Source organism: Astyanax mexicanus, chromosome 15 (assembly GCF_023375975.1).
Source record: "Astyanax mexicanus isolate ESR-SI-001 chromosome 15, AstMex3_surface, whole genome shotgun sequence".
Lineage (NCBI taxonomy): Eukaryota > Metazoa > Chordata > Actinopteri > Characiformes > Acestrorhamphidae > Astyanax > Astyanax mexicanus.
In genome coordinates, this window is record NC_064422.1 from 4,899,445 (window position 1) to 4,912,561 (window position 13,117).

At 36.1% G+C, this 13,117-nt stretch overlaps 1 protein-coding gene across 1 annotated transcript in view; it reads left to right on the forward strand.

Annotated features, from left to right (window-relative positions):
• The first annotated feature begins 9,117 nt into the window (after nt 1-9,117).
• Nucleotides 9,118-13,117, forward strand: part of ccdc6b (coiled-coil domain containing 6b) — a 30,505-nt gene continuing 26,505 nt past the window's right edge. Inside the window, exon 1 of the mRNA XM_022669363.2 lies at nt 9,118-9,409. Coding sequence (XP_022525084.1) covers nt 9,152-9,409 — 258 coding nt within the window. The 5' untranslated portion in view covers nt 9,118-9,151. The remainder of the gene's footprint in view (nt 9,410-13,117) is intronic.

Here is a 13,117-nt window from a genome sequence, read left to right on the forward strand (position 1 = left end):
TGGCGTCTTATTCGCCAGTGTCTTATTCGGATTTTCCGGTCCACCTTAAAAAGTCGAAGTACCAATTATTCGCCAGTAGAGAGCAGGGTTGAGCCGAGCAAAACGAGTTTGGCATTTAGGGCATATTACACTGAGAATACATTGCCTGTTCTGGGTATTTCCAGTTACCCTAATTCCAGATTGTCAAATAGTCTGTTGAATTTGACACCACATTATGAAAATATAACTAGTATACTGTGAATAGCCTAAAGAACTTAACATTTAATGTACAGTTTTTTTTTATTATGAGCCTCTGAACTTGGCATTTGAGAAGATTAAAGGAGAATAAATTGCCTGTTCTGCATATTTCTAGATGCCCTAAATCCACATATTCAAATAGTCTGTTAAATTTGACACAAATTATGAAAACATACCTATTAAACTGTGAATAGCCTAAATAACAAAACATATTACTGTACAGTTTTTTTATTATGACCCTGTGAACTTGGCATTTGAGAAGATTAAAGAAGAATAAATTGCCTGTTCTGCATGTTTCCAGATGCCCTAAATCCAGATTCTCAAATAGTCTGTTGAATCAGACACCACATTATGAAAATATACCTATTAGACTGTGAATAACCTAAAGAGCTAAAAATATTACTGTACAGTTTTTTTTATTATGACCCTCTGAACTTGGCATTTGAGAAGATTAAAGGAGAATAATTTGCCTGTTCTGCATATTTCCAGATGCCCTAAATCCAGATTCTCAAATAGTCTGTTAAATTTGACACAAAAGTATGAAACTATACCTATTAAACTGTGAACCGCCTTTATAAAAAAAAAAATACTGTACAGTTTTTTTATAATGAGCCTCTGAATTTGGCATTTGAGAAGATGTCAGGAGAATAAATTGCCTGTTCTGCATATTTCCAGTTACCCTAATTCCAGATTGTCAAATAGTCTGTTAAATTTGACACAAAATCATGAAAACATACCTATTACACTGTGATGAGCCCAAAGAGCTAAAATATTACTGTACAGTTTTTTTATTATGACCCTGTGAACTTGGCATTTGAGAAGATTAAAGAAGAATAAATTGCCTGTTCTGCATGTTTCCAGATGCCCTAAATCCAGATTCTCAAATAGTCTGTTGAATCAGACACCACATTATGAAAATATACCTATTAAACTGTGAATAGCCTAAATAACAAAAAATATTACTGTACAGTTTTTTTATAATGAGCCTCTGAACTTGGCATTTGAGAAGATAATAGGTATATTTTCATAATGTGGTGTCTGATTCAACAGACTATTTGAGAATCTGGATTTAGGGCATCTGGAAATATGCAGAACAGGCAATTTATTCTTCTTTAATCTTCTCAAATGCCAAGTTCAGAGGCTCATTATAAAAAAACTGTACAGTATTTATTTTTTTGTTTTAAAGGCTGTTCACAGTTTAATAGGTATAGTTTCATAATTTTGTGTCAAATTTAACAGACTATTTGAGAATCTGGATTTAGGGCATCTGGAAATATGCAGAACAGGCAATTTATTCTTCTTTAATCTTCTCAAATGCCAAGTTCACAGGGTCATAATAAAAAAACTGTACAGTAATATTTTTAGCTCTTTGGGCTCATCACAGTGTAATAGGTATGTTTTCATGATTTTGTGTCAAATTTAACAGACTATTTGACAATCTGGAATTAGGGTAACTGGAAATATGCAGAACAGGCAATTTATTCTCCTGACATCTCAAATGCCAAGTTCAGAGGCTCATTATAAAAAACTGTACAGTATTTTTTTTGTTATAAAGGCTGTTCACAGTTTAATAGGTATAGTTTCATAATTTTGTGTCAAATTTAACAGACTATTTGAGAATCTGGATTTAGGGCATCTGGAAATATGCAGAACAGGCAATTTATTCTTCTTTAATCTTCTCAAATGCCAAGTTCAGAGGGTCATAATAAAAAAAACTGTACAGTAATATGTTTTGTTCTTTAGGCTATTCACAGTTTAATAGGTATATTTTCATAATGTGGTGTTGATTTCAACAGACTATTTGACAATCTGGAATTAGGGTAACTGGAAATACCCAGAACAGGCAATGTATTCTCAGTGTAATATGCCCTAAATGCCAAACTCGTTTTGCTCGGCTCAACCCTGCTCTCTACTGGCGAATAATTGGTACTTCGACTTTTTAAGGTGGACCGGAACATCCGAATAAGACACTGGCGAATAAGACGCCAACTTCAGCCTCGTCAAAGGAGACAACAAAAATAAGTAACAAAGCCTTTTATTAATTATTATTACCTCTAGACAATAAACCAGCTAAAAATCATGCATGAGTCAGATTAAAAATATTTGCATAAGTTTTAAGGTTAAAAAAAAAAAAAAAAAAAAGACCAGAATAGATAATCGATAAGCAAAAAAAAGGAACAAAATTAATATAAAACAATCAAAACACAAAATAACAAAATGTCCCAGTCTCTAAGATGAACAGCTTCCAGGGCAGGCAGATGCAGCTCTTCAGTCCACAGGGTCCAATCACGTCCCTAACAGGGCACAGGAAAGGCTGAACAGTAACTAGTTCCTTTAAACTAAATCAGCCTCTAATATATATAAGGAGGTGAATAAAATAAACGCTTAACTTATGCGGTTTACTGAATAAAACTCCTCATAACAACAAGCCAACTATCACTCTACAGCCACATACACTGTAAATAAAAAGGCTGTTTGTACTCACACCGCTCTGAGCACAGTCAGAACTGTACTCAGAACCAGCAGCCGCTTGCCCACAGTGTATGGCTCGACCCTCGGTCACCAGTCCAACGCGCTCCCGACGGCCGCCGTCGTCACCGCGTGCTCCTGCTTCAGTACCCTCCCTGGTCCGCTGCAAGTGCCACACTCAAGTCTGCTTGGCCAGCCAGCCTCGCGGTCTGTACTCCGGCTCGCCGAGTCCACCGCTGCCGCTGCCGCTGCCGCTGCTGAGTCTGCGCACTTCCGACTCGCCCGCGCGTTCCCTTCGCGAGCCCTGCTTCCTGCCCTTTTGCTGCTCTCTGCACACGATAAGAGTCCGTCTTTTAAAATAAGAGTCCCGACATGCCCGCGCTCTCCCGCTGCTCTGATTGGCAAAAAAAGGGGATTGCAAGAAACAGTTTCAGCTGTTCAGGTAATTAGACGGTCTTACAGAAACAATCAGTGAAAAACCCCCCAAAACACAGCATACGTCACAGCAAATAAACAAAAAATCCAAAATACACTCCACAATAATCACAGAAAATAAACAGAAGTCCAAGATAAATTCACAATAATGCCACACAAAATCATATTATAATATAAATAAAATAAATCAAATAACCACTTTTTGACCTGTCCAACATAAGATAGCAAAGATAGATAGCAAGATAGCGTGTATGTTCGCTGAGAGTGTATACAACCATTGTGCTGTACTACAGAGAGCACTGGACATAGCTCCCTTTTTTATGTATTTTTTTCTGTAAGTAATTAATTGAGCTAAAAATACAATAAAAACGTACATGTACACTTCCAGCTGTCCTAAACAACTATGGAGAGGAATTAGTGCCAAATTGAAAAGCAAACACTAGGTTGGAAAAATTTAAAAACAATCAACAAAATGCATTGCTTTTCCTCATTAACATGCAGAATAAGTGCCAAAATTAAATGAAAACTACTATTACATTACATTTCATTGCACTTGATCTCTTTATTTAAAAACAATACTTATTTGCATTTTCAAAACCAAACGCTGAATTAGTGCCAGAATTTATAAAATACACCTTGAAATGTAATCAAGGCACAGCTGTATTGCTTTTCAACATAAGGCATTTTAAACATTAACTCTTCCTTTAAATTTAATACTCACGAGATTGCTTTTAAACACGGATGTGAGGAAAATGTGCCACAATGAAAAGTTTTAGCTCCAGTGAACTGCTTTAATATCACCCAATCTCTGAAAAGAAGAACAGTGTGTGTGAATAAAAATACCTGACACTTGAATGTGTGTTATGTTTGTAATTTAAATAATTCTTATTTTACAAGCCCTTTACCTATGATGGCGATTTTGGGTCATTCTTAAAAAAAATTGGCTGTCCGCCACATACACATTTCTGCCGCTCCCAACCGCGATCCTAATAGGAACTGAATTAATTAAATTTAGTGCTTGGAATTTACTTTTTTTGTATTTATTAAAAGAGTAATGTAGCGCTGAATTAGCTTTCCCATAAAATCCAGCCCGACCTGGCCAAGCCTGTGCGCGTTCTGCCCAAGCCCGACCAGGGTTTCCCGAATGTTTCGTAACGCTAAGAACTTCGTTAACTCGTACTCAAGATTGATCGTTAATTAAAGAGTATTTCCCAAACCAGTGCGTAACTAAAGTACTACGTAAACTCGCTCGCAGATTAAGGACTGCCCTCACCCAATCGCTATTCTTAAGAGCTTCTTTAGGGGATCTCAACTTGCAGTTCAGCACCTTAAACACCAGGGACCGCCAATTTTGAGGGAGAAAAATGATAATTTCCGCGGTTGAAGCAATTATATTATGTTACTATTATGTTACTATTAATTATATTATATTATAATGCCAACTTTGTCTGTGGCTTGTAGTCTAACTGGGCATATTGGAAATGACTAATCAAACCCACGAATAAATAATTAAAATCCAGATTCCTGCAGATGATGCTCACGGTCTAAGCAAAGCTGCAAAGTCAGCAAGTCCGTGGATTCTGTAATTAGGCTGTTACTGTGCCATACACACACTTACACACTTACATACAATTCCCACCAGCTCGGGAATTACAGCACAACACTATATATTCCATGCTATTGGGAAAATCCCTGGTACTGTAGGTCCGGTGCAGGGGACGCCTGCGGTGTCTTTAATCACACCTACACGTATTGTAAAGGGTATCGGTGAATGTGCAGGTAATATTTAATATTATTCCTTAATCGGGTGCTTCTAACCAACATTGTGGCCGTTCATCTGGGCAAACTCTGGGGTGTGTCAGCTCGCAAATATATAAATACCAGTCAAAAGTTGGACACGTCGCATTCAAAGTTTTTATAAAAAAAAAAAATTACATTGTCGATTAATATTAAAACCATGACAACTATTAATTGAAGCATATGGAATTATCTAGTAAACAAAAAGGTCAATATAATATATATTAACAATAATAGTTTTAAAAAAGTAAAAAAAGTTTCATGTTTCAAAATAGATTAGATTTTCGAGTATTTATTTAGTCATATGTATCTTTAGGAGTATTTTATTAATGCCAAAGTCATCCTTTTGTAATTTAAATATTAGAATATGTATAATGTTGTTGATTACAACACATTGTTTTTAAGGTGTAATAGTGAATAAATACTGCATATTGGCAGTGTTGAATCGATATTTGTGGATCGATTGAGTGCCCTGTTTCGGGGGAGGAGTCAACAAAGACATTCTTTAACCTCCTTCGTTAATTTTCGCTTTGCGAAGCTCTTTGGGAAACACTAGCAGAACTGGCTCATTCTTTACTCACGTAATTCGTTAGTTCGTTATTGGCTAAGATTGATCGTTTTCGGGAAACCCACCCCAGACCCATATAACCTGTCCAATTTAAACATAATTTTTTTAGTAGTGCGTTAAAACTGAACTTTTAAAACATATTTTCAGGGAGTTGAAATCAATGAGCGAAATCTGTTCAGAATGATACTATTTAAAATTGCAAGCCTAAAGAAACATAGACCTATTATTTAAGAAAAATATTTATTAAGACCCGACTGAGCCAGCAGCCGGTGGGAAATCTCTGCCGGAGTTAAGGTCAGGCATCGGGCAGATAATCCAAACTCCAGTCCAAACACATGCCATCAGGTGAATTGGAGATGCTGAAATATTCCCATCGGTGTGTCTGTCGGCAGTGATGGTAGTAACGGCGTTGAAATAAACGGCGTTACTAACGCCGTTTTCTTTTTTCAAAACGCCATTACTTTTTTTAAATAAGGTCGGACAAGTGTAGTTCAATTTATGTTATTAAACTCACTAAAGCCAACAAATGTACTGATAATTAATCAAGAGGAATCAGGCAAAATGCGCTGCGCCTGTCGTGATCGTCTCTCGCTCTCTCTCTCTTTCACAGCGCAGAGCTGAATTCAGCGCGAGGTTATAAATAATATAAAACTCAGTACAGTTAAATAAAAATAAGTAAGGACCTGTAAGTTAATCAAATATTGTCAAATATAAAGGATAGGTTGAGGTTTTGGTGAGCTGTTTTCATGATTTGAAACTGAAACTAACCGAAACTTTTATTATTCTGCGCAAAAAAGCCTGTGATTGTTTTAAATTAGTTTTTTAATGGATTGTTGTTTTTGTCCATTCTTTTGTTTTGTTTATATATACATTTTTCCTTTGAGTGTGGTTTGGTTTGTTTATTTTTTATCCCCAGACTCATATTTGGTTTTTCCGTTTTTTTTTTTTAGTATTACAAGTCTTTAGTCCTTCTTTGGTCCTGTGGAGTTTTTCGTTTCTTATTTTTTTTTATTCGTTAGATTATATTTTTGTCAACATTTTGGGTTTATTTTTGTTTGATATTTTTCTAATAATAATAATAGTAATTACATTATTTATTTTCTTTTGTTCTTTTTTTTTACCGGGCGAAGTAAAGCAATAGTTCATTTTACTGGTAACTTGTTACTTTTATAGTGAAGTAACTCTGTTAGTAACTTTTTTGGAGAAGTAACTAACTATAACTAATTACTTTTTCAAAGTAACGTGCCCAACACTGTCTGTCAGTCCATTATCCTCCGCTTTTATATTTATCAGTAATATCTTTCTTTGCAGCATTCCTTGAGTGCCAATATCGGGTATGTTATACTTATGAAGTTCGTTTCAAAATGACATTTATTTGAGTTGTTCTCAGTCCTGAACACATTAATCAAGATATAAGCATTGATTGCAGCAAGATCAAGAATATTGTAGTGGATGTGGATTTAGGCCTGTAAACTGGATAAAGGGATTGATTCAGGAATAAAAAAATATATATAATTCAATTAAATAAATAAATATATGCATTTTTCTTCTCTCTTTTTCTTCTTCTCCTTCTTCTTCTTCTTCTTCTTCTTCTTCTTCTTCTTCTTCTTATTATTATTATTATTATTATTATTATTATTATAATTATGTAAACCTAATGTAGCCAGATATAACGAGTTTAATCTGGTAACATAACGACTTTAATCTGTTAATATTAAGACTTTCATTTTATAAGGACTTTAATATTACGACTTTAATCTGTTAATATGACTTTAAACTGGTGTTCGACTTTAATCTGGTAAAATAACTACTTTAATCTGGTAATATAACGACCTCCTCCACCAGTCTAACACACTGCTTTTGGATAACTTTATGCCACTCCTTGTGCACAAAATTTAAGCACTTCAGCTTGGTTTGATGGCTTGTGGTCATCCATTCCAGAGGTTTTCAATTTGGTAAAATAAAAGAAATCCATAATTTCAGATGGTCTCTCTCTGTATGTATGTATGTATGTATGTTTGTATGTATATGGGGGGGGGGGGTATATGTACATGTATGTATGTACATATCATTATATACAAATAATTAATTTATACACTTTTTTAAATATGCCATACCATATTCCAGCATGAAAGCATGTATTTGTAATGTGTAACAGCGACCTGTGTCATTACTAAATCAAACCGTGTGTAAATCGGGTATAAACTGGTAGAGTTGTGATTATTATAGGTGTATTTTACACCTTCCTCAGTGTAAATGAATGCACTGGAGGCGCGTGCAAAAGACGGCGCCAGTCAATGCAGTCTCTATGTATATATGTCTATGAGGGACTGCTGGAGTTGTTCCAGAACGTGACTCAGCGCATTGTTTGACGTTTCGGGAAAGTCTTTGGGGCTAAATGTGAGAACATGACCGTTTTCTTTAAAATCCACTCCACTCTGAGCAGCACATAGTCGTCTGTAACTGTCCCAGCCTCAATTTGTTAAATTAAAGACTTTTATTCTGGTACAGCTCCGAGCGACTGCTCCGAGAGACTGGCATCTCAGCCCCGCCCCAAATTCAGGAGAGCGTTCTGATTGGACAGTGATTGGATTTTATTTTGGCACGATTACAGCGCTGTGGTTAGAGGGAATGCAATCGCTGGGCATCATGATTGCTTTACACGTTCGCAGCGCCACACAGTGGAATACAATGCAGTTGAGGCATAGACTGTATATGGTGATTGCATTTTAAGTGCAATTCTGACACGAATTCAGCGTTTCTTTCTTTAAATAAAAATCCACACACACTGTTCTCCTGTTTAGAGATTGGGTGATATTAAAGCAGTGCACTGGAGCTAAAACTTTTCATTGTGGCACATTTTCCTCATATCCGTGTTTAAAAGCAATCTCGAGTATTACATTTAAAGGAGGAGTTAATGTTTAAAATACCTTATGGTGAAAAGCAATACAGCTGTGCCTTGATTACATTTCAAGGTGTATTTTATAAATTCTGGCACTAATTCAGCGTTTGGTTTTGAAAATGCAAATAAGTGTGTATTGTTTTTCAATAAAGAGATCAAGTACAATGAAATGTAATGTAATAGTAGTTTTCATTTAATTTTGGCACTTATTCTGCATTTCAGTGAGCAAAAAAATCAATGCATTTTGTTGACTGTTTTTACATTTTTCCACCCTAGTATTTGCTTTTAAATTTAGCACTAATTCCTCTCCATAAACAACAAGTGGGTTTGGGAGGATAATGAAAAGTGTATTTCAGTGTATCCATCTACTGGCCAGAGTGGGTAATTACCTGATTATTTCCATTCCATTAATTAATGAAAATATTTTATTTAAGTTCATTTGAGATAAAAAATACAAGCAGGATTACTTTTTCACCCATGTAAAATCCCATGTTTTTTTTATTAAGTGATAACAAACTGACGAATGAAGAATTTCATCATCATCGTCATAAATAGGTCGGTTCACGTTGCTGTTTATAATTAAACCACGACCCCCGAATTGACCGGAATAAAAAATCTGGGAGTGGGTGAATAAAGTGGATTGTGCACTACTAAGGGAGTAAGGCAGTAGGGATCCATTTAGGACACAGCCCTAATTTCTCCCCTCTCCCTCCTCGCTCCCTCCCTCCCTTCGCTCAGTGGTCATGGCGGACAGCGCTAGCGAGAGTGACACGGACGGTGCGGGCAGCAGCAGCTCCTCCGCTGCCCCTCAGTGTCCGTCTTCCTCCTCCACCAAGCCGGGCATCGTCATCTCTCCCTTTCGCCTGGAGGAGCTGACCAACCGGCTGGCCTCTCTGCAGCAGGAGAACAAAGTGCTGAAAATCGAGCTGGAAACCTTCAAGCTGAAATGCAAAGCTCTGCAGGAGGAGAACCGAGACCTGCGCAAAGCCAGCGTCACCATCGTAAGTGACGGAACGGACTCGTTTTAAATCTCATTTCTTTTATACAAGTCTTATTGCGGTTTTTAAAACAAATATTTAAGTACTTAAGGCTAATTTAACGCGTGCAGATAAGCTAATTCTAGCTAACGGACTCTGTTCTAGGTAGGTTAAGCCTCTGTTTTGGTAGCGAGATAGCTATAGGTGGCAAATCCAGTTCCAAAAAGTGATATTCCGCGCCGGGATTTTTTTTCGTCTGCCTGAAAGGTGAGCTGCAGCCGAGCCGTTCAGGCAGTCGGAAGAAAATCCCGGTTCGTATCTTTACTTTCCGGAACTGGATTTGCCACCATTGCGATAAATTTTACGCTAGCTAGCTAATGTTAATAGTTGGTTACTTTAGGCCTGTCGTAATAACAACAAACTATATTATTGTCATGTTAAGACCATGTTATGCCACTAATGTATAGCTGTATTCCTTATTCAATATCTTGTAAAAAGATGCATTTTCTTGTAATTAATAGTAACAGTAACTTAGTAGTAGTTTGGTAGAGTGAGCTAAGTTAGCTAATTGGGTTAATTTGGCTCCTCCTGTAGTTAAATGTACAAACTATTCATTTTAATCAATTTATTTTCACCTTCTTAATAAATCTCTGCTGCATTTCACACTACAATCACACTATGGATGCAGAATGGGTGTGTCTAATAGTGAAGCATAACCCTGACTAATCATCACAATATAGTTGACATGGCTCCGCCCCTTTTCTTCGAGTCTGAGCAACTGGAAGCATGGGAGAGCTGGTGATCTGTTGCTTAGGAAAATTAGTGCTAATTGAATTGCAACTAATATTCAAATAATTTTAAAGCATTTTTATCCCAATGGGTCTAATCGGGGTGTCCGAACAAGCCCTGTCTTCTGCCTGTATTTGCATGACAAAAAGTGGCTATTAATAGACATCAAATCAAACTAGATGCATACAGTGGCTTGCAAAAGTATTTATACCCCTTTTTCCACATTTTTTTATTGTATTTTATTGAGATTTTAAGTGATCAACTAACACCAAATAGAACATAATTATGAAACAAAAATGATACATAGATTTAAAAAAATTAATCAAGTAAAAATCTGAAAAGTGTGATGTGCAAGTTTATTCAGCCCTCCTATATCAATACTCTGTAGAGCCACCTTTCACTGCAATTACAGCTGCAAGTCTTTTGGGCTATATCTCTACCAGCTTGGCGCATCTAGAGACTGAAATTTTTGTACATTATTCTTTACAAAATAGTTAAAGCTCAGCGACAGTTTCCTGTGTCTTGCCACAGAAGCTCAATGGGATTTAGCTCAGGACTTTGACTGGGCCATTCTAAAACATGAATATTCTTTAATCTAAACCATTCCACTGTAGCTCTGGCTGTATGTTTAGAGTCACTGTCTTGAGTCTCCTTACCAGTCTCATATCTTTTGCAGCCTCCAACAGGTTTTCTTCCAGGATTGCCCTGTATTTATCTCCATCCATCTTTTCACTATCTCTGACCAACTTCTCTATCCCTGCTGAAGAAAAGCATCCCCACAGCATGATGCTGCCACCACCATGTTTCACTTTTGGGATGGCGTGTTCAGGATGATGCCACACAAAGCACTTTGTATTTAGTCTTAAAAGTTCAACTTTGGTCTTATCTGACCACAGAACTTTCTACCACATGTTTGCTGTACAAACAGCTGTGGATTTCTGCAGCTCCTCCAGAGTGACCATGGGCATCTTGGCTGCTTCTCTGACCAGTGCTCTCCTTGCTTGATCTGTCAGTTTGGGTGAATGGCCATGGCTTGGTAGGTTTGCCAGTGTAGATTTTTTATTTATTTTTTATTTTTGGATGATGGGTGGTACAGTGCTCTTTGGGATGCTCAAAGCTTGGGATATATTTTTGTAACCTTACCCTGCTTTAAACTTCTCTACAACTTTATCTCTGACCTGTCTGGTGAGTTTCTTGGTCCTCACTAGTGTTCTCTAACAAAACACTGTACTGAGACTAAATTACACACAGCTGGACATCATTAACTAATTAAGTGACTTCTAAAGGCAGTTGATTGCACAGGATTTTATTTAGGGGTCTTACAGTAAAGTAAACTGTCGCACGTCACACTTTTCAGATTTTTATTTTATAACAATTTTGAAAACCATGTGTTATTTTCGTTCCACTTCACAGTTATACAATACTTTATTTGTCTATCACTTAAAATCTCTATAAGATACATTTAAGTTTATGGTTGTAAGTTGACTACATGGGGAAAATTTCAAGGGGTATGAATACTTTTGCAAGCCACTGTATATCAGCAGTAGTACTCTATCTAACCAGTACAGTTATAACATTCTTTTAAAAAAATACAGCGAGTAATTTAGCTCAAACAAATAGCCATTAGCCACCTTCAATGACACCAGGAGTTTGTTAGCCTAGCTACCATTGGCCGACAGCTACATTCTGGTGTGAGTAAACTATAGCCATAATCTCCTTATATATAAACCTAAAGTCTACTAATCTAATCAGCACAGTGCCATACATCTGTTATGAAAAGAACAGAGATTAATTTAGCTCGAAAATACTGTTAGCATCGCCAGTTAGCTGTTAGCCATTGTGGCTAGTCTACTATTTTGAATTTCATATTTAGAGTCCTTAGGCCAGCTCATATACTTACACTTATATACAAAGAACATCCATTTTTTTATAACTTATTTGTTTATTTGGACTTTACTAAACCTCAAAATATGTCAAGAATATACATATCTTTAAATGTATAATAAATATTGGTGTTCTACAGACTGTATTCTATAAATTCTTTGTCCTTTTTAGGTATAGAAAGGTACGTTAATCTATAATAAAAATGTCTATTGTTACTAGCATCTGTTACTGACTGCATTCAAACTGAGCAGAAACGGCCGAATGCTAAAGACTGTGTAATGATGTACATCAAAGGTGTTGGCTTTATACTGTTCATATCCAAATTATATTGCATCAATTATATTGCATAATATATTGCAAGGAATATAACGTGATATAAATTGACCATATCGTCCAGCAGCTTTAGTTTAGCAGAATACTCGGCTCCTGTTCTGGAGAGCAGTTATTTAGTAATACTTTGTAACTTTGTCTTTGGAATAAACAGAACAACAGTATAGAAGCATTGTTTGTATATGTGTGTTTATCAGGGTTAGACTTGTGTAGACAGGTATCTGTGTGTCCTCATCACTGATGCAGCTTTAGTTTACAGTGTCTGGTTCTAGTCAGTGGTCAGAGGTTGGTGAAGCTCTATCTGGGTTGTCTGGGCAATTAATGAAAAATTAAACACAACCCATATTCAGAACCTCTAATTTTGCATAAAATAGCCAATGTAATCATCTCATGTATTTTCTTTTTAAGATTTTTATGTATTATACATATGAACAAACATATGGTGTATATTGTTTAACTATCAGTTAGTGCTGGGCAGCATGACAAAAAAATAAAAATATTATTATTAATTATTATTATTATTTTTTTTTTTGCAAGACTGGTCATTTATATAGGTTTATGGCTTATTCTACTGTCAGGAGTAGCTATGTAGAATGTATTTTAGAATATATTTTAAAAGATCTTAAATTTAAAGAAGTGAGATGCCAAATGTGCTTAAAACTGCAGCACCTGGAAAAAAAATGTAAATATAAAACATCTTTTATAATTGTTTTTGTATATATATATATA